The sequence below is a fragment of the Schistocerca gregaria genome, chromosome X, assembly GCF_023897955.1.
Source record: "Schistocerca gregaria isolate iqSchGreg1 chromosome X, iqSchGreg1.2, whole genome shotgun sequence".
NCBI classification, from domain to species: Eukaryota; Metazoa; Arthropoda; class Insecta; order Orthoptera; family Acrididae; genus Schistocerca; species Schistocerca gregaria.
Window position 1 is genome coordinate 131069275 of NC_064931.1, and position 26691 is coordinate 131095965.

The 26691-nt window shown below is 44.2% G+C and overlaps 1 protein-coding gene across 1 annotated transcript in view; it reads right to left on the bottom strand.

Annotated features, from left to right (window-relative positions):
- LOC126298898 (uncharacterized) overlaps positions 1-26691 on the bottom strand; it is a 338375-nt gene that overhangs the window by 27327 nt on the left and 284357 nt on the right. The window contains exon 4 of the mRNA XM_049990436.1: positions 14912-15131. Coding sequence (XP_049846393.1) covers positions 14912-15131 — 220 coding nt within the window. The remainder of the gene's footprint in view (positions 1-14911; positions 15132-26691) is intronic.

The window sequence follows — 26691 nt, forward strand, 5'->3', positions numbered from 1 at the left end:
AAAATAAACATCTCAAGGAGGGGAATATTCAGGAGCATGGTGTCATGAAGAAAATCAAAATAGGTATTTTAAGAGTTGAAGTATGGAAAGTTTGATTCTATGATTGGGTAGGTGGGCTAGAGAATTTAAGAAGAGAAATAGATGGGTTGAAATTACATATAGTGGGAATTAGTGAAGTATGATGGCAGGGAAAATAGTATTTCTGGTGATGTGAGTACAATGTTACCAAGAAAAAATCAAATGGAGATAATACTGGAGTAGTTCGTTACATGTTCCATTGATCAACAGAACGGAAAATCGTTATGATGTTAATGGGCTTCTGAGATAGCCATGGACCACCCCTACTGGATTTCATGCAACAAGGGGCAACCATCAATGCTGACAGCTATTGTTCCACACTGTCATGTCTGAGGGCTGCCATCAGTCTTAGGTGCCAAGGGATTCTCAATATGGACAACATGGTTCTACTCCACAACAATGCAAGACCACATGTGCCAATCAGAACTGTCAAAAAGCACCAGGCATATCACTGGGAGATTCTGAACCACCCATCGTACAGTCGACACCTTATCCCTAGTGATTTATTCATTTTCAGACTTCTGAAGAAGTCTCTGGCAGGACAGCAATTCACAAGTAATGATAAAGCCAAGACAGCAGTATGATGGTGGTTCCATAGTCAGCCAGGTAAATTTTACCACAGAGACATCTCAAATTTAGTGCTCCAATGGGACAAATGTGTGAACCGGTATGGGACCTGTGAGGAAAAATAGTTTAAGGTATGTAGAATAGGACATATATTTGTCATTAGGTGTATGTGGCCTACTTTGGTTAATAAAAATAGGGGCAAAGACTTTCTGATTTGCCCTTGTAATATGAAAATAGGAATGACAGTGAGCTGCTATGAATAGCATAGTGAATGTATTATCATAGCCAAGAAAGACACAAAGCCAAGGAGTAGAAGGAAAAATAGGTCGAGAACAAGGAATGGGGGAAAGTAATAAAAGGGAAAGCCGATTGGTATAATTTATATCTGAGAACAATTTAATCTTTGCTAATGCTTAGCTTCAGAATCATAAAAGAAGGTTGTGTGTGTGGAAGGGATCTGGAGGCATCACATGATATTAGGTAATTACATAATGGTTAAGACAGAGATTTCAAAATCACATTTCAAAATGCTAAACATTTCCAGAAGCAGATGTGGACTGTGACCATAATTTATTGGTTACTAATCCATATTACAAGTAAAGAAGTTGCACAAAAGTAGATATTAAGGAGATGGGATCTGGTTTAGGTTGAAATAAGGGGAGGTTGTTAAGAGTTTCAAAGGAAGTGTTTGGCAATAATTGACTGAAACAGAGGACAAGAATACAATGAAAGACAAATGGATAAATTTGAGAGATGAAGTAGTGGAGGCAGAAAAGGATCAAATAGGCAAAAGACAAGTCCTAGTAAAAGTTCTTGGAGAACAAATGAGATACTTAATTTAACTGATGAAATGAGAAAATATAAAAATATAGCAAATGAAGAAGGTAAAGAGGAATACAGACACCTAGAAAATGGGACTGACACAAAATTGAAAATAGTTAAGCAGGAACGGCTAGAGAACAAATAAACAAATCAAAAAAAATATCAATAATTCAAAAACAGTCATAATCGCATTTATTCTTGTTATAATGCTGCGAACCGGTTTCAACCCAATGTATGGGTCATCTTCTGGGTGTTTACACCATTGGTTGACTGCTGGTGGTGTCATTCCTGTCTACATAACAGCAGGAAACTAGTTTCCTGCCATTATGTAGACAGGAGTGACACCACCAGCAGTCGACCAATCGTGTAAAGGCCCAGAAGATGACCCCTACTTCGGGTTGAAACCGGTTGGCAGCATTATAACAATAATAAATGCGATTAAGACTGCTCTTGAATTATTGATTAATCATACTAATTGCTGCTTCTCTCCACAATCATGTTGTCCAAACATCAAAAACGTTTTGCATCACCTCAGGCCTGGGAGTACCAGAACCTGTACAAAAAATTGGAATAGAAATCAACATAAACATCATTTCTGCCCTTTTTGTTGCTCATGAAAATCACACATTGCATGTTGTACCGCCATACAGCAAGACCTTCAGGAATGGTGATCCAGATTGCTGTACACACTGGTACCTCTAATACCCAGTAGCACGTACTCTGGCACTGATGCATGCCTGTATTTAACGTGGCCTACTATCCACATGTTCATCAACGCACTGTTGGTCCAGGTTGTCCTACTCCTCAATGGTGATTTGGCATAGATCCCTCAGAGTGGTTGGTGGGTCATGTCATCCATAAGCAGCCCTTTTCAATCTATCCCAGGCATATTCAATAGGATTCACGTCTGGAGAACATGCTGGCCACTCTAATCGAGGGATGAAGTTACCCTTGAAGGAAGTCATTCACAAGATGTGCATGATGGGGACATGAATTGTCTTCCATGAAGACGAATGCCTTGCCAATATGCTGCCGATATGGTTGCACTATCGGTCAGAGGATGCATTCACGTATCATACAGCCATTGAAGTGCCTTCCATGACCACCAGCGGCCCATACGTTGGCCTCACATAATGCCACCCCAAAACAATAGGGAACCTCCACCTTTCTGCACTTGCTGAACAGTGTGTCTAAGGCATTCAGCCTGGCCAGTTTGTCTCCAAACACATCTCCGATGATTGTCTGGTTTAAGGCATATGCGACACTCATCAGTGAAGAGAATATCATGCCAATCCTGAGCAATCTATTTGACATGTTGAGCCCATCTGTACCGCACTGAATGGTGTCATGGTAGCAAAGATGGACCTCGCCATGGACGTCCGGAGTGAAGTTGCATGTCATGCAGCCTATTGGACACAGTTTGCATCATAACATGATGTCCTGTGGCTGCAAGAAAAGCATTACTTAACATTGTGGCATTGCTGTCAGGTTCCTCCAAGTCATAATCCATAAATAGCTGTCATCCACTGCAGTAGTAGCCCATGGGCGGTCTGAGCAAGGCATGTCATCAATAGTTCCTGTCTCTCTGTATCCCGTCCATGTCTGAACATCACTTTGTTGCACTCCGAGACATCTGGACACTTCCTGGCACAAAGTAACAATGTGGATGTGATCAAACTGCATTATTGACTGTCTAGGCATGGTTGAACTACTGACAACATGAGCCGTGTATGTCCTTTCTGGTGGAATGACTGGAACTGATCAGCTGTCAGACCCCCTCTGTCTAATAGGCACTGCTCATGTATAGTTGTTTACATCTTTGGGTGGATTAGTGACATCTCTCAACAGTCAGAGGAACTGTGTCTGTGATAAAGTGTCCACAGTCTACGTCTATCTCCAGGTGTTCTGGGAACTGGGGTGATGCAAAACTTTTTATGGTGTGTGTACATAGCTTTAGAACCTTGCATACCTATATGAAATATATTACCTATATGAAATATATCACTGAAACTTTTGCAGAAAACAGAGGCAGCTGTGTGAATGTTAAGAAAGCAGATGCAAGTAAAGAAAGGAAGGGTGAATGATAGAAGGAATATATAAAAGCATTACAAAGGAAATGAACTTGATGACAACATTATTGAAAGGAAGGGGGCATAAAAGAACTGGGGATGGAACATGTCATACTGTGAGCAAAGTTTGACAGAGCAGTGATGGATCAAAGTTGAAAGAAGGCACTTGGAGCACATGACATTCCCTCAGAATTCCTGAGATCCATGGGAGTACATACCATGACAAACAATTCCATCTGCTATGCAAGATATATGAGACAAGTAAAATACCCTCAGATTTCGAGAAGAATGTAATAATTTCAGTTCCAGAGGAGACAGGTGCTGGCATGTGTGAATATTATCAAAGTACATATTTAATAAGCCATGGTTGCCAAATACTGTCACAAATTATATATAAAGCAGTACTGATCTTATGGCCCATCTTAGAAGATGGGTAGAAGTAAGGCAAAGTTACATTGATAACATTTGTAGATTTAAAGAAAGCTTTGAACAGTGTTGACTGGGACACACAATTTTAAATTTTGAAGATGGCATTGATAAAATACAGGAAGTAAAAGTTTATCTATAACTTGCACAGAAACCAGACTGCAGTTAGAAGAGTTGATGGACATGAAAAGGTGACAGAAGTTGAGAAGTGAAGGGAACAGTACTGCAGTATACTCCCATGTTATCTGAATGTTAAGCGAGGAGCAAAGTAAATCAAGGAAACATTGGGAATTAAAATACAGGGAGAAGAAAGAAAAATGTTGATGTTTGCCAATGATGATGTGATTCTGTCAGAAATGGCAGAGGACTTGAAAGATCAAATGTACAGAATGGATAGTGTCTTGGAAATAGGTTATAAGATGAAAATCAACAAAAGTAAAACAAAGTTAATGGAACATTGGTCAATTAAAACAGGTGATGGAGAGAGAATTAGATTACAAAACTAGGCACAAAGAGTAATAGATGTGTTTTGCTATTTGGACAGTAAAATAATCAAAGATGGCTGAAGTACAGACAATATAAAATGTTGACTGGAAATTATAAAAAAAACATTCCTGAAAAAAAGAAATATACATTTAGATGTTAGGGAGTTATTTCTGAAGATTTTAGACTTGTACAGAAGTGAAACGTAGATGACAGATGGTTAAGACAAGAAGAAAACAGAAATTTTTGAAATGCAGTACTAAAGGGGAAATGCTGAAGAGTAGATGGGTAAGTTAGATAACTAATGAGGAGGAACTGAATCAAACTGGGGACAAAAAAAATTTGGTATTACTTGATTAAAGAAGTGATTGCTTGATATGACATATCCTGACAATCAAGAAATACACTCCTGGAAATGGAAAAAAGAACACATTGACACCGGTGTGTCAGACCCACCATACTTGCTCCGGACACAGCGAGAGGGCTGTACAAGCAATGATCACACGCACGGCACAGCGGACACACCAGGAACCGCGGTGTTGGCCGTCGAATGGCGCTAGCTGCGCAGCATTTGTGCACCGCCGCCGTCAGTGTCAGCCAGTTTGCCGTGGCATACGGAGCTCCATCGCAGTCTTTAACACTGGTAGCATGCCGCGACAGCGTGGACATGAACCGTATGTGCAGTTGACGGACTTTGAGCGAGGGCATATAGTGGGCATGCGGGAGGCCGGGTGGACGTACCGCCGAATTGCTCAACACGTGGGGCGTGAGGTCTCCACAGTACATCAATGTTGTCGCCAATGGTCAGCGGAAGGTGCACGTGCCCGTCAACCTGGGACCGGACCGCAGCGACGCACGGATGCACGCCAAGACCATAGGATCCTACGCAGTGCCGTAGGGGACCGCACCGCCACTTCCCAGCAAATTAGGGACACTGTTGCTCCTGGGGTATCGGCGAGGACCATTCGCAACCGTCTCCATGAAGCTGGGCTACGGTCCCGCACACCGTTAGGCCGTCTTCCGCTCACGCCCCAACATCGTGCAGCCCGCCTCCAGTGGTGTCGCGACAGGCGTGAACGGAGGGACGAATGGAGACGTGTTGTCTTCAGCGATGAGAGTCGCTTCTGCCTTGGTGCCAATGATGGTCGTATGCGTGTTTGGCGCCGTGCAGGTGAGCGCCACAATCAGGACTGCATACGACCGAGGCACACAGGCCCAACACCCGGCATCATGGTGTGGGGAGCGATCTCCTACACTGGCCGTACACCTCTGGTGATCGTCGAGGGGACACTGAATAGTGCACGGTACATCCAAACCGTCATCGAACCCATCGTTCTACCATTCCTAGACCGGCAAGGGAACTTGCTGTTCCAACAGGACAATGCACGTCCGCATGTATCCCGTGCCACCCAACGTGCTCTAGAAGGTGTAAGTCAACTACCCTGGCCAGCAAGATCTCCGGATCTATCCCCCATTGAGCATGTTTGGGACTGGATGAAGCGTCGTCTCACACGGTCTTCACGTCCAGCACGAACGCTGGTCCAACTGAGGCGCCAGGTGGAAATGGCATGGCAAGCCGTTCCACAGGACTACATCCAGCATCTCTACGATCGTCTCCATGGGAGAATAGCAGCTTGCATTGCTGCGAAAGGTGGATATACACTGTACTAGTGCCGACATTGTGCATGCTCTGTTGCCTGTGTCTATGTGCCTGTGGTTCTGTCAGTGTGATCATGTGATGTATCTGACCCCAGGAATGTGTCAATAAAGTTTCCCCTTCCTGGGACAATGAATTCACGGTGTTCTTATTTCAATTTCCAGGAGTGTAGTTAATTTGGTAACTGAGAAAAATTTGGGGGATACATATTAACGGGTGAGGCCAAGGCTAGACTACAGTAAACAACTTAAAATGGATGTAGGTTGTAGTAGTTATGCAGAGATGACAAGGCTTGGACAGGATAGATTAGTGTGGGGAGCTGGATCAAATCAGTCTTTAGACTGGAGACTACACAACTGTACAGCCTGATGCATCTGATTAGACAACAAATTTTCATTCTTCTGTGGTGTAATTTCAAGGTTTCTTTCCTCATATCAATCATAACTGACAATGTCAGTGGGACAAGGATGCTACACATATGGCTTCTGTGTTGTGGAATTCTATTTTAAACAAACTGCAGTGAATGATGTGCTCTGAAATATGTGTCATTTTTGCATTGCCATTTACTATGCTGTCCATAGTGACTACTACTCTAATGTCCCTGTTCTTCAATAAGATGGAGCTAACCAACATCCTGTTGATGGGAAAAAGGTTTATGTGTCATTTAATTATGTAGGATATTGCTGATGGCAACAATTGAATATTTGATGATCCCCACCATTTTCCAACTAGTGTGACATCATTATCTGACCTTTATCAAATACAATTAAATCAGCAGCTTTCATAGTGCAGCGGACATCATGCGAAGGTTTCATTTCTCCATGTCCTCAGCACTCAGTGCATACTTTTCATTAACCATAATGTGATCTTCACATGATCTAAAATTGATGACTCCCATAATAGATAGTGTTCATACTGCTCACTATTGTCACTGACTCTCATTTTACAAATTCCTTGAACAGGGTCATTCCATGTCTTTAACTCTTATTATTTCAGAGAAGAAAATTTGTTTTTGCTGTATTCCACTCGAAAATGTGTACTTTCATACAGTGTTGGTCTATTCCTCTCCTCTGAAAAATGTGAAGGCTGAAGAACTGCACCCAGATGAACAATATGGATTCAGGAAAGAACATGCCACAACACACCCACTCATTCAGCTTGTGGAAGAAGCACTTCAGGAATACATTAGGCTGGTATTTCTAGACGTTTTGAAAGCATCAACACTGTGTGACATTTGCAGTAGGATTTTGGAATGTCTACTGTGTGCAAAAATATTTATTACCTTGAAGAAAATGATCTTTAGATACAAAGTTAGCACAGATTAAGAAAATATCTCTCATGCACAACACAACTAGCTCTTTACTCACATGAAGTAACTAGTGGTATTGACAGGGGATCTTAAATTGATTCCCTTCCTAACCAGGAACTTCTAATCAAGTTGCATGTATATTGACTATTCTCTCAGTTGTGGGGTTGGATTCATGATTTCCTATCAGAAAGGTCAAAGTTCATAGTAACTGATGGACAGTCACTGAGCATGACAGAAATGATATCTGACTTTCCAAAAGGAAGTGTTATATACCCTCTGTTGTTCATAATCTATATAAACGATTTAGGAGACAATCTGAGGAGCCTTCTTAGATTGTTTCCAAGTTATGCTATCATTTACCATCTAGCAAAGTCTTCAGAAGATCAAAAGCAACTGCAAAATCGATTTAGGCAAGATACTGGCGTGGCGCAAAAAGTGGCAGTTGATCTTCAGTAATGAAAAGTGTGAGATCAACCACATGAGCACTAAATGGAATTCTTTAAATTTTCGTTACACTATAAAACCCTCTCCCCATGAACCACAGACCTTGCAGTTGGTGTAGAGGCTTGCATGCATCATTGATACAGATAGCCGTACCATAGGTACAACCACAACGGAGGGGTATCTGTTGAGAGGTCAGACAAATGTGTGGTTCCTGAAGAGGGGCAGCAGCCTTTTCAGTAGTTGCAGCGGCAACAGTCTGGATGATTGACTAATCTGGCTTTGTAACCCCAACCAAAACGGCCTTGCTGTGCTGGTACTGTGAAACTACAGCCATAATTTATCCCGCGGGCATGCAGCTTTACTGTATGGTTAAATGATGATGGTGTTTTCTTGGGTAAAATATTCCAGAGGTAAAACAGTCCTCCATTCGGATCTCTGGGAAGGGACTACTCAGGAGGATGTCGTTATAAGGAGAAAGAAAACTGGCATTCTACGGGTTGGAGCGTGGAATGTCAGATCCCTTAATTGGGCAGGCAGGTTAGAAAATGTAAAAAGGGAAATGGATAGGTACAAGTTAGATATAGTGGGAATTAGTGAAGTTCAGTGGCAGGATGAACAAGACTTCTGGTAAGGTGAATACAGGGTTATAAATACAAAATCAAATAGGGGTAGCAAAGGAGGAGGTTTAATAATGAATAAAAAAAGTAGGAATGCAGGTAAGCTGCTACAAACAGCATAGTGAATGCATTATTGTGGCCAAGATAGATACGAAGCCCATGCCTACCACAGTAGTACAAGTTTATATGCCAACTAGCTTCGCAGATGAAGAAGAGATTGGTGAAATATATGATGAGATAAAATAAATTATTCAGATAGTGAAGGGAGGCGAAACTTTAATAGTCATGGGTGACTGGAATTCGATAGTAGGAAAAGGAAGAGAAGGAAACGTTGTAGGTGAATATGGAATGTGGTTAAGGAGTGAAAGAGGAAGCCGCCTGGTAGAATTTTGCACAGAGCATAACTTAATCATAGCTAACACTTGGTTCAAGAACCATAAAAGAAGGTTTTATACATTGAAGAATCCTGGAGATACTAGAAGGTGTCAGATAGATTATATAATGGTAAGGCAGAGATTTAGGAACCAGGTTTTAAATTGTAAGACATTTCCAGGGGCAGATGTGGACACCACAACCTGTTGGTTATGAACTGTAGATTAAAACTGAATAAACTGCAAAAAGGTGGGAATTTAAGGAGATGGGACCTGGATAAATTGAAAGAACCAGAGGTTGTAGAGAGTTTCAGGGAGAGCATTAGGGAACGATTGACAAGAATGGAGTAAAGAAATACAGTAGAAGAAGAATGGGTAGCTTTGAGAGATGAAATAGTGAAAGCAGCAGAGGATCAAGTAGGTAAAAAGATGAGGTCTAATAGAAATCCTTGAGTAACAGAAGAGATACTGAATTTAATTGACGAAAGGAGAAAATATAAAAATGCAGTAAATGAAGCAGGCAAAAAGGAATACAAACGATTCAAAAATGAGATCAACAGGAAGTGCAAAGTGGCTAAGCAGCGTTGGCTAGAGGGCAAATGTAAGGATGTAGATGCATGTATCACTAGGGGTAAGATAGATACTGCCCACAGGAAAATCAAAGAGACCGTTGGAGAAAAAAGAACCACTTGCAAGAATATCAAGAGCAAGATGGAAACCCAGTTCTAAGCAAAGAAGGGAAAGCAGAAAGGTGGAAGGAGTATATAGAGGGTCCATACAAGGGCGATGTACTTGAGGACAATATTATGGAAATGGAAGAGGAGGTAGAAAAAGATGAAATGGGAGATACGATACTGCGTGAAGAGTTTGACAGAGCACTGAAAGACCTGAGTCGAAACAAGGCTCCAGGAGAAGACAATATTCCATTAGAACTACTGATAGCCTTGGGAGAGCCAGCCCTGACAAATCTCTACCATCTGGTGAGCAAGTTGTATGAGACAGGCGAAATACCCTCAGACTTCAAGAAGAATAAAATAACTCCAATCCCAAAGAAAGCAGGTGCTGACAGATGTGAAAATTACCAACTATCAGTTTAATAAGCCATGGCTGCAAAATACTAACATGAATTCTTTATTGACGAATGAAAAACTGGTAGAAGACGACCTCGGGGAAGATCAGTTTGGATTCCATAGAAATGTTGGAATACGTGAGGCAATACTGACCCTACGACTTATCGTAGAGAATAGATCAAGGAAGGGCAAGCTTACGTTTCTAGCATTTGTAGACTTAGAGAAAGCTTTTTACAATGTGGATTGGAATACTTTCTTTCATATTCTGAAGGTGGCATTGGTAAAATACATGGAGCGAAAGGCTATTTACAATTTGTACAGAAACTAGATGGCAGTTATAAGAGTCGAGGGGCATGAAAGGAAAGCAGTGTGGGGTAAGGGAGTGAGACAGGGTTGAAGCCTATCCCCAATGTTATTCAATCTGTATATTGAGCAAGCAGTAAAGGAAGCAAAAGAAAAATTCGTAGTAGGAATTAAAATCCATGGAGAAGAAATAAAAACTTTGAGGTTCGCCAATGACATTGTAATTCTGTCAGAGACAGCAAAGGACCTGGAAGAGCAGCTGAACGGAATGGACAGTGTCTTGAAAGGAGGATATAATATGAACTTCAACAAAAGCAAAACGAGGATAATGGAATGTTGTCGAATTAAATCGAGTGGAATTAGATTATGAAATGAGACGCTTAAAGTAGTAAATGAGTTTTGCTATTTGGGCAGCAAAATAACGATGGTCGAAGTAGAGAAGGTATAAAACGTAGACTGGCAATGGCAAGGAAAGCGTTTCTGAGGAAGAGAAATTTGTTAACATCGAGTATAAATTAAAAAATTTCAGGAAGTCGTTTCTAAAAATTATTTGTATGGAATGTAGCCATGTATGGAAGTGAAACGTGGACAATAAATGGTTCAGACAAGAAGAGAATAGAAGCTTTCGAAATGTGGTGCTACAGAAAAATGCTGAAGATTAGATGGGTAGATCAGATAATTAATGGGGAGGTATTGAATAGAATTGGGGAGAAGAGGAGTTTGTGGCACAACTTGACTAGAAGAAAAGAGCGGTTGGTAGGGCATGTTCTGAGGCATCAAGGGATCACCAATTTAGTATTGGTGGACAGCGTGGAGGGTAAAAATCGTAGAGGTAGACCAATAGATGAATACACTAAGCAGATTCAGAAGGATGTAGGCTGCAGTAGGTACTGGGAGATGAAGAAGCTTGCACAGGATAGAGTAGCATGGAGAGCTGCATCAAACCAGTCTCGGGACTGAAGACCACAACAACATCATACGTAGCCACTTAATACTCACAGATATCCCATACATTAAGCATCACTGTATGGCATAATTAAAATATTGTAAGAGTAATTGTAAGAACCTTTTAAATGGTAAGAGGCCATTTTTCAAAAGTTATTATTTTCAAATTGTTTACAAACTACTCTCCATTACAACTAATACATTTATCCCACCGGTGATACCACCGTTCGAAACATTTTTTGTAATCATCTTTAGAAATTGCGGACAGCTCCTGCCACGTATTTTTCTTGAGTTCTTCAATATTGTCAAATTGGTATCATTTCATGCCTCTTTTCATGTATGGAAATAACAAAAAGTCGCACGGAGCGAGGTCAGGCGAGTAAGGTGCTTGGGGCAGCGGAACCATGCCATTTTTATCCAAAAACTGTCTAACAAAGATGGCTGTGTGTGTACAGCCTGCGTTGTCGTTGTGGAAGAAACACTCTCCTGTCTACCACAAATCGGGTCTTTTTTGATGAACATTACTGCGCAATCTTCTTAAAACTTCCAGATAAAAGGAAGGCTTGATGGTTTGACGTGGGGGAACAAACTGTGCATGAACTACGCCCTTAGTGGGGAAAAGAAAACTGAGCACTATGGGACTTAACAACTTAGGTCATCAGTCCCCTAGAACTTAGAACTACTTAAACCTAACTAACCTAAGGACATCATACACATCCATGCCCGAGGCAGGATTCGAACCTGCGACCGTAGCAGTCCCGCGGTTCCTGACTGCAGCGCCTTGAACCGCACGGGCACCGCGGTCGGCCGTCTCAGCACATAAACAACAGAGAACAACGTCGAAGCTGCGAAGAAAATTGTTTTGGAAAACCGTCGAATTACCGTAAGAGAAGTTACTGAAGATGTTGGCATATCGGTCGGCTCGTGTCATGCAATTTTTTCGGATGTCTTGGGTGTGAGACGTGTGTCAGCGAAGTTTGTTCCAAAACTTCTCAATTTTGATGAGAAGAACCGCCGCATGACCATCGCTCAGGAGCTCTTGAATGACGTCAATGATGATCCTGCTTTGCTCAAAATGGTCATCATAACTGGTGACGAAACATGGGTTTACGGTTGTGACGTCGAAACCAAATCCCAGTCGTCCCAATGGAAGCATCCCCGAGAACCATGACGGAAAAAGCACACCAAGTTCGATCAAAAGTCAAAGATTTGCTCAATGTTTTTTTCAATTACCGTAGTGCATAATGAATTTTTGCTTCAAGGTCGCACGGTCAATTAGTAGTATTACCTTGACGTTATGCGCCGTTTGCGAGAAGCAGTACGCAAAAAACGCCCTGAATTGTGGAAAAACAATTCACGGCTTTTGCATCACGACAATGCATCATTGTTTGTGAGAGAGTTTTTGGTCAAAAACAACATGACAATCACGCTTCAGCCACCATATTTACCGGATTTGGCCCCCTGCGACTTTTTTCTTTTCCCAAAACTGAAGAGACCTATGAAATGGCGAAGATTTTCAACGACTGAGGAAATAAAAACTGCATCGATGGAAGTACTCAAGGCTGTACCAAAAATTTGCTTATGAGAATTGCTTCGAGGATTGGAAGAAGTGTCGGCCCAAGTGCATTGAATCTGAGGGGGATTGCTCTGAAGGGGATAGCATGAATATTGATAAATAAATAAATATTTGCCGGCCGCGGTAGTCCAGCGGTTCTAGGCGCGCAGTCCGGAACCGCGCGACTGCTACGGTCGCAGGTTCGAATCCTGCCTCGGGCATGGATGTATGTGACGTCCGTAGGTTAGTTAGGTTTAAGTAGTTCTATGTTCTAGGGGACTGATGACCATAGTAGTTAAGTCCCATAGTGCTCAGAGCCATTTGAACCATTTTTTTAAATAAATATTTTTTCATAAAAATATAAAGTCACCTTACTTTTTGGAAAAAAGTTAGAGAAATCTTTGCTATTTTTATAGATTTGGAAAAGGCTTTTGACAGAGCTCAGTGGAACAAGTTGATGGATATTTTGAAGAGGAAAGGAGTAGATTGGAAAGAGAGACGACTGATACAGAATCTATATTTACATCAGAAAGTAAGGATAAGGCTAGGAAATGAAATGTCAGAGGGAAGCAGCATTGGACGAGGTGTTAGACAAGGTTGTTTCCTTTCCCCACTGTTGTTTAACGTATACCTTGAAGAGATTATTACGAAAGGCTTATATGGGGAAAGAGGAATATGTATTGGTGGAAAGGCAATAGAATGTATAAGATTTGCAGATGACATGGTATTAGTGGCAGAAAGTGAGCGGACAGTGAATAACATGCTGAAAGATCAGAAGGAAGCTTGTGTGGAATATGGGATGCAAATAAACACAGCAAAAACAAAGAGTATGGTAACCAGTACAAGACGCAGACTGCCCAATATTAAAATAGGACAATCTACCATTAGAAAAGTAAGTGCATTTAAATCTTTTGGAAGCACAATAACTGAAGACTTGAGATGTCACCAGGAGGTGAAAACTCGAATTTCCATAGCGAAGGAGGCACTCAACAGAAAGAGTAGACTCTTATGTGGCAAATTAGATAAAGGACTAAGGAAAAGGCTGGGCAAATGTTTTGTCTGGAGTGTGGCACTATATGGGGCAGAAATATGGACGCTGAGACGAGGATAAAAAAAGGTTAGAAGGATTTAAGATGTGGATGTGGAGGAGGACGGAGAGAATAAGCTGGATGGAAAGAGTGAATAATGAAAGAGTATTGGAAAGGGTTGGTGGGAGAAGATGTATGCTGAAGGTTGTAAGAGAAAGGAAAAAGAACTGGCTGGGACATTCATTGAGAATGGAGTGCTTGCTAGCAGATGCTTTGGAAGGATTGGTTTGTGGGAGAAGACTGAGAGGAAGAAGGAGATACAAGATGATAGACGACATAAAGGGAAGAGTATCGTGTCACCGCCAGACACCACACTTGCTACGTGGTAGCCTTTAAATCGGCCGCGGTCCGTTAGTATACGTCGGACCCGCGTGTCGCCACTATCAGTGATTGCAGACCGAGCGCCGCCACACGGCAGGTCTAGTATAGAGAGACTCCCTAGCACTCGCCCCAGTTGTACAGCCGACTTTGCTAGCGATGGTTCACTGACTACATACGCTCTCATTTGCCGAGACGACAGTTTAGCATAGCCTTCAGCTACGTCATTTGCTACGACCTATCAAGACACCATATTCAGTTACTATGTCTTCTAAACAGATAATATTGTGACTCATGTACCGTCAAGAGCGACGTTCATCATTAATGGATTAAAGTTAAGTATCAAACTAATTATGTCCGCTTTCTGAATTCTCATTCCTTGTCATGTTCCAGACCTCACGTCAGTATAGTTCTTCCCTCCTCACGCCAGCCTGCGTGAGCTAAAACGCGTGCATTTCGGCCTCCATTCGTAACACGGTGTTGGCTCTTCAGCCAACACTACAAAGAGAAAATTATGTAGACCTGAAGAGGATGGCAGAAGAGCGGACAGCCTGGAGAACTACCATGTGAAAACCTGCCTTTTAGCAGAACACTGATGATGATTACTTTTTGAACACACCTAGCAGCAGAAATGCGTACAGTACATGCTCGGCCCACGGCAATGTTATTCCGGCTTTTTTGGGTACCCCTCGTACGTTTATTTAATAAGAAACCCTGTTCTGAAAGTTGACGACATCCGTACGATTTGTACTGTTCTACGGACGAATATATCTATCTGCCTAGGCTCACCAGTGATTCGTGAGACGTTGCGCAGCATGGCTCCCGCGAAGCCGGCGACGTGCGCGCCGAGGCTGAAGCCGATGAGGTGGGTGCGCGCCGGCTCGGCGCCCAGAGAGCGCAGCAGCTGAGCCAGCTGACGGCCAACCAGTCGGGCGTTCGCCGCCGCGCGCACGTAGTTGGGTACCGCCGCGCCGTTCTCCCAGTCCACGCAGATCACGTTGCACTTTTCCTGCGGCACACAGTCCTAAGCTCAAGAAAAGCATCATTTGGAAGACGACAGATTCATCATCTACACTCATACTCATAAATTAAGGATAATTCCAAAATCTACATCTACATGATTACTCTGCAATTCACATTTAAGTGCTTGGCAGAGGGTTCATCGAACCAAAATCATACTGTCTCTCTATTATTCCACTCCCGAACAGCGCGCGGGAAAAACGAACATCTAAACCTTCCTGTTCGAGCTCTGATTTCTCTTATTTTATTTTGATGATCATTCCTACCTATGTAGGTTGGGCTCAACAAAATATTTTCGCATTCGGGAGAGAGAGTTGGTGACCGAAATTTCGTAAATAGATCTCGCCGCGACGAAAAACGTCTTTGCTTCAATGACTTCCGTATCATATCTGTCACACTCTTTCCCCTATTACGTGATAATACAAAACGAGCTGCCCTTTTCTGCACCCTTTCGATGTCTTCCGTCAATCCCACCTAGTAAGGATCCCACACCACGCAGCAATATTCTAACAGAGGACGAACGAATGTAGTGTAAGCTGTCTCTTTAGTGGACTTGTTGCATCTTCTAAGTGTCCTGCCAATGAAACGCAACCTTTGGCTCGCCTTTCCCACAATATTATCTATGTGGTCTTTCCAACTGAAGTTGTTCGTAATTTTAACACCCAGGTACTTAGTTGAATTGACAGCCTCGAGAATTGTACTTTTTATCGAGTAAACGAATTCCAACGGATTTCTTTGGGAACTCATGTGGATCACCTCACACTTTTCGTTATTTAGCGTCAACTGCCACCTGCCACACCATACAACAATCTTTTCTAAATCGCTTTGCAACTGATACTGGTCTTCGGATGACCTTGTGTGGTGCCACACAACGTGGCACTATACAAAATTGGTGCTAAGAGCACAGGCACATAGGGAACACACACGACACAGATCTGTAAGTCCACGGTAGTGAGAAAACTGTCCCGAAACACATGTGCTACAAAACGCCACTGTTTTCTGCGCATGTACCCCCACATCAATATGGGATATGATCACCATGCCACGTACACACGCTGCACAACGAGTTGGCATACTCTGTATCTGGTGGTCGAGCAGCTGCTGGGGTATAGCCTCCTATTCTTGCACCAGTGCCTGTCGGAGCTCCTAAAGTGTCGTAGGGGTTTGAAGACGTGCAGCGATACGTCGACCGAAGGCATCCCAGACGTGCTCGATGCGGCTTAGGTCTGGAGAACAGGCAGGCCACTCCATTCGCCTAATATATTCTGTTTCAAGGTACTCCTCCACGATGGCAGCTTGGTGGGACTGTGCGTTATCATCCATCAGGAGGAAGGTGGGACCCACTGCACCCCTGAGAAGGCGGACGTACTGGTGCAAAATGACGTCCCGATACACCTGACCTGTTACAGTTCCTCAGTCGAAGATATGCAAGGATGTACATGCACCAATCATAATCCCACCCCACACCATCAAAACACGACCTCCACGCCGGCCGGAGTGGAAGAGCGGTTCTCGGCGCTGCAGTCTGGGACCGCGCGACCGCTACGGTCGCAGGTTTGAATCCTGCCTCGGGCATGGATGTGCGTGATGTCCGTAGGTTAGTTAGGTTTAAGTAGTTCTAAGTTTTTAGGGGACTGATGACCTCACAAGTTAGGTCCATAGTGCTCAGAGCCAGCCACGACCTCCATACAGGTCCCTTTCAAGGCCATTAAGGGGTTGGTATCTGGTTCCTGGTTCACGCCATATGAAAACCCGGCTAGAATCACTGTTCAGACTATACCTGGATTCATCCGTGAACATAACTTGGGACCACTGTTCCAATGACCATGTACTGCGTTCTTGACACCAGGCTTTACGGGTTCTCCTGTGACCAGTGTCAGTGGAATGCACCTTGCAGGTCTCCGGGCGAATAAACCGTGTCTGTTCAGTCGTCTGTAGACTATGTGTCTGGAGACAAGTGCTCCAGTGGATGCGATAGGGTTCCGAGCAAGGCTACCTGCGGTACTCCGTGGCCGTCTGCGGCCACTGATGGTGAGATATCGGTCTTCTTGTGGTGTTGTACACTGTGGACGTCCCGTACTGTAGCGCCTGGATACAATTTCTTTCTGCTGGAATCGTTACCACAATCTTGAGATCACATTTTGTGACACACGGAGGACGCGTGCTACGACCTGCTGTGTTTGACCAGCCTCCAGTCGCCCTAGTATTCTACCCCTCATAACGTCATCAATATGTGTTCTTAGAGCCACTTTCAACACACAGTCACCATTAGCACGTCTGAAAACGTCTGCACACTTACTCGCTGCACCCACAAACCTCTGCGTATGTGGACTGCTGCCAGCGCCACCGTGCGACGACCGCAGGTCAAATGCATCACATGGTCATACCCCGAGATAATATAAACCCGCAAAAACCCCCATCCGAGTGTTGTTTCACCACGTATCAGCATTATTCCTTAATTTATGAACATGAGTGTATAAGAGACAATGAAAACTGGACGGAAAGAAATTGGCTAGGTGCAGGTAGGTCTTTTTTTTTTTTTTTTTTTTTTAAGTCGTCAGTCTTACGACCGACCGGTTTGATGCGGCCCGCCGCCGGCCGAAGTGGCCGTGCGGTTCTAGGCGCTGCAATCTGAAATTGCGAGACCGCTATGATCGCAGGTTCGAATCCTGTCTCAGGCATGGATGTGTGTGATGTCCTTAGGTTAGTTAGGTTTAACTAGTTCTAAGTTCTAGGGGACTAATGACCTCAGAAGTTGAGTCTTATAGTGCTCAGAGCCATTTGAAGCATTTTGATGCGGCCCGCCATGATTTCCTCTCCTGTGCCAAACTCTTCCATCTCAGAGCAGCACTTGCAACCTACAATGATCCGTCAGAACATTATGAGCACCTACATAATAGCCTGTATGTCCACCTTTGGCACGGATAACAGCGACGACGCGTCGTGGCATGGAAGCAATGACACCATGGTAAGTCGATGGAGGGAGTTGGCACCACATCTTCACACATAAGTCACTCAGCTCCCGTAAATTCCGGGGAGGGGGGCGATGAGCTCTGAATCCACGTTCATTCACATCCCACATGTGTTCGATCGGATTCAGATATGGTGAGGATGCTGGGCCAGCACATCAATTGGAAATCGCCACTGTGTTCCTCAAACCACTCTCCTGGCCTTGCGACATGGCACATTATCTTGTTGAAAAATGCCACAGCCGTCGGGAAACATGAACGCCATAAAGAGATGTACGTGGTCTGCAACCTGTGTACGACACTCCTTGGCAGCCATGATGCCTTTCACGAGCTCCACTGAACCCATGGATGTTTCCCATAGCATAATGGAGCCGCCGCAGTACAGGTGCCAAGGAGCTGTTCCCCCGGAAGACGTAGGATTTGCGCCCTCCCTTCGGTATGACGAAAAAAGTATCGGGATTCATCAGACCATGGAACATTCTGCCACTGCGCCAACGTCTAGTGCCGATGGTCACGTGCCCATTTCAGTCGTAGTTGCCGGTGTCGCGGTGTTAACATTGGCACATGCATGGGTTATCGGCTACGGAGGCCCGTTGTTTGGAGAGTTCGCTGGACTGTGTGGTCAGACACTCTTGTACTCTGGCCAGCACTAATGTCTGATGTTAGTTCCGGCACAGTTCGCCGCCTGTCCTGTATTAGCAGTTTACTCAACCTCCGACGTCTGGTATCTGTAATGAGGGATGGCCGCCCAACACCACGACGTCTGAACCTTCGGTTCGATACGTTTTGAAGATACTCATCACAGCACTCCTCCAACACCCGACAAGTTGTGCAATTTCCGACACGGATGTGCCGAGCCTTCGGGCCATTACAACCCGCCCTTGGTCAAACTCAGATAGATCGCTCGCGCGCCTTCTCCATTCTACATACGGACAGCTCGCTCACTGATACTACATGTACCGTGCGTGTGTCCGACTAGCAGCCATCCCTCGCCAGGTGACGCTGCTATCGCCTGGACGGGTTTATATCGATAGTTCGTCGGTGGTCATAATGTTCTGGCTGATCACTGTACGTCCTCAATTATTTGCTGCATGAATCCCAATCTCTGTCTTCCTCTACTGTTTTTAATCTCTACAGCTCCCTCTAGTACCATGGAAGTTACTCCCTGATGTCTTAACAGATGTCCTACCTTCTCTTGTCAGTGTTGCCGATTCTCTCGTGAACCTCCTCATTCCTTACCTTGTCAATTGACCTAATTTACGACATTCTTCTGTAGCACCACATCCCAAATGCTTCCATTCTCTTCTTTTCCGACTTTCCCACAGTACAGTTCCGTATGAACTTAATTATGTATATAGACATTTTATCCATTCCGGAAATCGAGGATATCGATGATTTTTGCCTGTTATCGACGTTGATAGTCATAAGATATTGGTATCAGGGATTTCAATACTATGGAGAAAGTCTTAATTTCGAGTTTGAAGTCGGATAACAAATGACAAAAGAAATATTTTTCGTGTGGTATCATTACAAATTAACAATTTTCGGGTTTTTCCCTTTTCTTGTACTGTTCCCTTTACTTTTACCTTGCTTCTTGCCAAAATTCATGATTCTAAAGTCAACGGTAAGTACTCTCTACGTTTTGGTGAGTTCTCGAGTATCAAAATATGTGAAATAGCTAGCCGTATCTGTTGATTCTATTTACTTTGAAGTTTAAAATTTTTACATCGCCAAGGGACCATAGGCCTTAGTATGTGACATAAACTTGAACTTGATACGTCCTCCTGTTGCAGAGGAAAAAGCTCTTAACAAATGGACAGACAAACAGACGGACGGATAAAAAACAGCAAAAAATATTTTTTCGTGTTATAGAATTACAAATAAAGTATTTTCGGATTTTTCCTTCACTTGTACAGTGAAACCTCGCTTCCTGCCAAATTTCATGATTCTAGGTCAACAGGGTGTATCCTATAGGTTTTGTTGAGTGAGTTTTACAGTATCAAAATATGTGACATAAATGGCAGTATATCTTGACTGCTTTGACGTGCAAACTTAAAAGTTTAACACCGTCGAGGGAGCAGAGGCCTTAATATGTAATATAAATTTGAACTTGATACATCTAGTCGTGCCTGAGAAAAAGGTTATTACAGCCCCATATCATTAACGTCGATATGCAGCAAGATTTTGGACATATATTGTGTTAGAACATTATGAATAACCTCGAAGAGTACGGTCTATTTACACACAGTCAACAAGGATTTAGAAAACATCGTTCTTGTGAAACACAACTAGCTCTCTACTCGCACGAAGTGTTGAGTGCTGTCGACAAGGGATTTCAAATTGACTCCGTATTTCTGGGTGTCCGGTAGGCTTTTGGCACTGTACCATACAAGTTGCTTGTAATCAAATTATGAAATTGCGTGGCTATGGAATATCGTCTAGGTTATGTGACTGGATTCGTGATTTCCTGTCAGAGAAGTCACAGTTCGTAGTAACTGACGGAAAGTCATCGAGTATAACAGAAGTGATATCTGGCGTTCCCCAAGGTAGTATCATAGGCCCTTTGCTGTTCCTTATCTACACGATTTGGGAGACAATCTGAGCAGCTGTCTCGTGTTGTTTGCAGATGACGCTGTCGTTCATCGCGTAGTAAGGTCATGAGAAGATCAAAATAAATTGCAAAACGATTTAGAAAAGATATTTGCATGGTGCGAAAATTGGCAATTGACCAGTTAACTCTAAGGGCCGTAAATTCAATTAAATGCCTAGGAATTAAATTACGTGAAACTTAAATTAGAAGCAACAGAGAAAATGTTTTGGGAAAGGCTAACCAAAGACTGCGTTTTATTGACAGGACATTTTGGAAATGTAACAGATCTACGAAGGAGACTGCCTACACTACGCTTGTCCGTCCACTTTTACGTAGAATACTGTTGCGCCGTGTGGGATCCTTACCAGATAGGATTGACGGGGTACATCGAAAAAGTTCAAAGAAGGGCAGCACGTTTTGTATTAACGCCAAACAGTGCACGGAGAGGGTCACAGAAATAATACAGGTTTTGGGATGGACACGATTAAAAAAAAGGTGTTTTTCGTTGCGGAGGAATCTCCTCACGTAATTCCAATCACCTACTTTCTTCTCCGAATGCGAAAATATTTTGTTGACGCCGACCTACAGGGAGAGAAACGAGCACCATGATAAAATAATGGAAATCAGAGCTTGTGTGGAAAGATATAAGTGTTCGTTCTTTCCGCGTGCTGTACGAGATTGGAATAATAGAGAATTGTGAAGGTGTTTCGATGAACCCTCTGCATACATTTAAATGTGATTTGCAGAGTATCCATGTAGATGTACACTATGCGATCAAAAGTATCCGGACACCCCCCAAAACAAATGCTTTTCATATTCGGTGCATTGTGTTGCCACCTACTGCCAGGTACTCCATTTCAGCGACCTCATCACCGACAGTTGAAGAGGGTCGTAATGTGTAATAGGCAGGCATATTTCCAGACCATCACAAAGGAATTCCAAACTGCTTTACGATCCACTGCAAGTACTATGACAGTTAGGCGGGAGGTGAGAAAACTTGGGTTCCATGGTCGAGCGGCTGCTCAGAAGCCACACATCATGCCGGTAAACGATAAACGACGCCTCGCATAGTGTAAGGAGCGTAAACATTGGACGACTGAACAGTGAAAAAACGTTGTGCAGAGTGACGAATCACGGCGATCCAATGTCAGGGCGTGCGTATGGCGAATACCCAGTCAATGTCATCTGCCAGCGTGTGTAGTGCCAACAGTAAATGGTATTATGGTGTGGTTGTGTTTTTAATGGAAGGGGCTTGCACCCGTTGTTGTTTTGCGTGGCGCTATCACAGCACAAGCCTACATTGAGGTTTTAAGCACGTTCTTGCTTCCCACTGTTGAAGAGCGATTCGGAGATGGCGGTTGCATCTTTCAACACGGTCGAGCACCTGTTCACCATACACGGCCTGTGGCGGAGTGGTTACACGACAATACCATTCCTGTAATGGACTGGCCTGCACAGAGTCCTGACCTGAATCCTATAGAACACCTTTGGGATGTTTTGGAACGCCGACTTCGTGCCAGGTCTCACCGACCGACACCGATACCTCTCCTCAGTGGAGCACTCCGTGAAGAATGGACTGCCATTCCCCAAGAAACCTTCCGGCACCTGCGAGAGTTGAAGCTGTCATCAAGGCTAAGGGTGGGCCAGCATCACAGATGGAGGGCGCCACGAACTTATAATCAATTTCAGCCAGGTGTCCGGATACTTTTGATCACATATGTAGGTTTCTTAACAGTCGGACAGACAGATAGACAGACAGACGTACAAGAAGGCGATCCTATGTGGGTTCCGTTTTTGCAGATTGAGGCACGCAGCCCTAAAAATTAGGTAAGCTCTTCATTATTTCAAAGGTAACCACCATAGCTGTTAATACACTTGATAGTCAATGGCTTTATGGAAAAATGTTTGCTGTTGCCTGCGGCACCACGATTGTACCCAGGCGTGCACCTCTTTGTCCGAAGCAAATCGACGGCCACCATTGTCTTTCTTTGGGGCTCCAAAAATATGGAACTCGCATGAAGAGAGATCAGGATTGCATGGAGGATGTGCAAGGGCTTCACAGCAAAAAGTCTGTAGCCTAGCAGAAACAACTATGGCAACATGTGGCTGGGCATTATTCTACAACAGAATGACACCGTCTGTCAACTTGACTTTCTGGAACAGGGCGCCACCATTAATTCACAACGTTAAGTGGACGCTCTGCAAGTGACATTAAGTCCAAGGAGTGTTGGCGGACGGCATTCGGTTGCAAGATAACGCACACTCACATGTCGCCTAGGTTGCATCGGCTACGCTGCAGACATTTCGCTGGGAAGCCCTTACACGTCCTCCATACAGTTTCGATCTCTCTCCATGCTATTTCCTTATTTTTGGAGCCTTAAAGAGGGACATAAGTGGCTGCCAATTTTCTTCACACGATGAGTTGCATGTTGGCTACAATCGTGGCTCCGTAGGCCACAGCAAAGATGTTTCCATAAAGGCACTGAGCGTCTTGTCTTGCAGTTGGATAAATTTATCAACAGTCATAGCGAATCCTTTTGAAATAATAAACAGTTTACTTTTTTTCGTCTGGCCGATTTTCATTTACACTATGTGCTCAAAACTATACGGACACCTGGCTGAAAATGACCTACAAGTCGCCGGCCGCTGTGGCCGAGCGGATCTAGGCGCTTCAGTCTGGAATCGCGCAACCACTACGGTCGCAGGTTCGAATCCTGCCTCGGGCAGGGATGTGAGTGATGTCCTTAGGTTACTTAGGTTTAAGTAGTTCTAAGTTCTAGGAGACTGATGACCTCAGATGTTAAGCCATTTGAACCATTTTTTGACTTACCAGTTCGTGGCGCCCTCTATCGGCAATGCTGGAATTCAGTATGGTGTTGGCCCACCCTTTGCCTTGATGACAGCTTCCACTCTCGCTGGAAGGTTTCTTGGGGAATGGCAGCCCATACTTCACGGAGTGCTGCAGTGAGGAGCGGTATCGATGTCAGTCAGTAAGGCTGGCACGAAGTCGATGGTCCAAAACATTTCAAAGGCGTTCTACAGGATTCCGGTCAGGACTCTGTGCAGGCCAGTCCATTACAGCGATGTTATTGTCGTGTAACTACTCCGCCACAGGCCGTGCGTTGTGACAGGTGCTCGATCGTGTTGAAAGCAATCGCCATCCCCGAATTGCTCTTCAACTGTGGGAAGCAAGAAGGTTCTTAAAACATCAATGTTGGCAGTATAATGCCCAGCCTGTTGCTGCCACGCAAAACAACAACGGGTGCAAGCCCCCTCCATGAAAAACATGACCACACCATAAAACACCCCCTCGGAATTTTACTGTTGGCACTACACACGCTGGCAGGTGACGTTCACCGGCCATTTGCCACACGCACACCCAGCCATCGGATAGCCACATTGTGTACCGTGATTCGTCACTCCACGCAACGTTTTTCCACTGTTGAGTCGTCCAACGTTTACGCTCCTTACACCTAGCGAGGCGTCGTTCGGCATTTAGTGGCGTGAAGTGTGGCTTACAAGCAGCCGCTCGACCATGGAATCCAAGTTTTCTCACCTCCCAGCCTGTCATAGCACTTGCAGTGGATCCCGATGCAGTTTGGAATTCCTGTGTGATGGTCTGTATAGATGTCTGCCTATTACACATCACGACCGTCTTCAACTGTCGGCAACAGACGAGGTCGGTCTGTACGCTTTTGTGCTGTACGTGCCCCTTGACGTTTCCACTTCGCTATCACATCGGAAACAGTGGACCTACGGATATTTAGGAGTGTGGAAATCTTGCCTACAGACGTATGACACAAGTGACATCCAGTCGCCTGACCACGTTCGAAGTCCGTGAGTTCCGCGGAGCGCCCCATTCTGCTCTCTCGCGATGTCTAATGACTACTGAGGTTGGTGATATGGAATACCTGGCAGTAAGTGGCAGCACAATGCACCTAATGTGAAAAACGTATATTTTTGGGAGTGTCCGGATACTTTTGATCACATAGTGTACTTCCCTTTTCACCTCCGTGCACAGTGCCGTACCGGCCTCACAGTCAGATACGAACGTGGAGGCACCATGGACAGAGGTTACACCAATGAAGAGCACGCTGACATGCACTTCATGGATGGCAGAGCGACTCACAGTGCCCTTGCGGCCGCAAGATTGTATGAAGAATCTTTTTCTCTCAGCGGACAGTCCGACTGGAGTACATTTAGCGTGTTACATCAGCGCCTTAGAGAAGTTGGAATTTCGCACACTGTGTATGAGGTGGTCGACCCAGATCCGTAATATCCGATGATGAAGAAAGGGTGTTACGCATTCAACATGAACGTCCAGGATCTTCAACAAGGAGGATTGTACCGAACAGCAGTATATGCGGTTTCTGCGGGCTGTTCTCGCAGATGTACATGATGATGTCCCGCTGAACCAACGTCTCAACATTTAGTTCATGCATGACGGTTTTCCAGAGCATTTTCAGTTACGAGTGCGCTGGCTTCTGTCTCGTATGTATGGTCAACATTGGAAAGGTATATGAGCGTCTGTGCCATAGTCTCCAAGGTCTCTGGATATAAATCCCATGGATTTCTGGGAGTGGGTTCATGTCAAAAGCCTGGCCTACGCTACCGAGGCCAACTCTCTTGAGGAATTAAGCTTGCGGATTGAAGCAACCTTCCAGCATTTACAGAATTCCCCAGGACTCTCTGAGAGGATTCGTACCTAATTTCAGTGACGAGTTCAGTGTTGCATTCAGACTCATGGACAGCATTCCGAACTCATACTTTAAAGTTTAGAGATGCCATGTGTTCCTAGATACTGATGAACAGCAACTGAAAATGTGTTGTATCTCAAAAACGGCTGGGCCAGCCGCTGTGCAGAGCAGTTCTCGGCGCTTCAGTCTGGATTCGAATCCTGCCTCGGGCATGGATGTGTGTGATGTCCTTACATTAGTTAGGTTTAAGTACGAGGGTCGGTCAAAAAGTAATGCCTCCCATTTTTTTCTACTTAAAAAAATTAAGTTAAGTGAAAAATTTGAATTTGGCGCCATTCCTCAAACCTTCTGCAATCCACTGCAGTAGTAACTTTCTGTGTCAACAGGTGGCAGCACAGCAGAAGTTTGTAAGATGGCCGACATCGATGTTCGTTTGAGACAGCGTTGTGTGATTCTATTCTTGAATGCAGAAGGTGAAACTCCCATACGCATTCATGAAAGACTGAAGAAGGTGTATGGTGTTGTGACAGTGGATGTCAGCACTGTTAGACGATGGGTTCGTCGTTGTAAGGAAGCTGAAGGGCAAACACCGTTGACTGACGAAAAGCGGAGCGGCAGGCCGGTGAGTGCAGTGACTCCACACAACATTCAGCAAGTTGATGACATCATTCGTGGTGACCGTCGGGTGACTGCAGATGAAGTGTGTCGCATTATTTCTCTTAGTAAAGGCAGTGTGATCACGATTATTAAACAATTGGGGTACTCAAAAGTTTGTGCACGGTGGGTTCCAAGAATGTTAACCGATCAGAATAAAGAGGCAAGGAAAACAATAGCCTCACAACACTTGCAGCGCTTCCGTTTGGAGGGAGATGAGTTTCTGAAAAAAATTGTGACCGGGGACGAAACATGGGTGCATTTTTTTGAACCCGAATCAAAGAGGCAGTCAATGGAGTGGCGTCACACAAGCTCGCCGAGGAAGAAAAAATTCAAAACTGTGCGATCGGCAGGGAAAGTTATGGCAACAGTTTTCTGGGATACAGAGGGTGTGATTCTGGTTGATTTTTTGGAGCAGGGATGCACAATAAATTCTGTTCAATACGTCACAACCCTCAAAAAACTTAAAGCACGTCTTCAGCGAGTTCGCCCAACAAAATCAATGGCAGATGTTCTTCTTTTGCATGACAATGCAAGACCACACACCAGTCGTCACACCTCTGACGAGATTGTCAAAATTGGATGGGAAGTTTTGCCTCATCCCCCATACAGCCCTGACCTGGCACCATCAGACTTCCA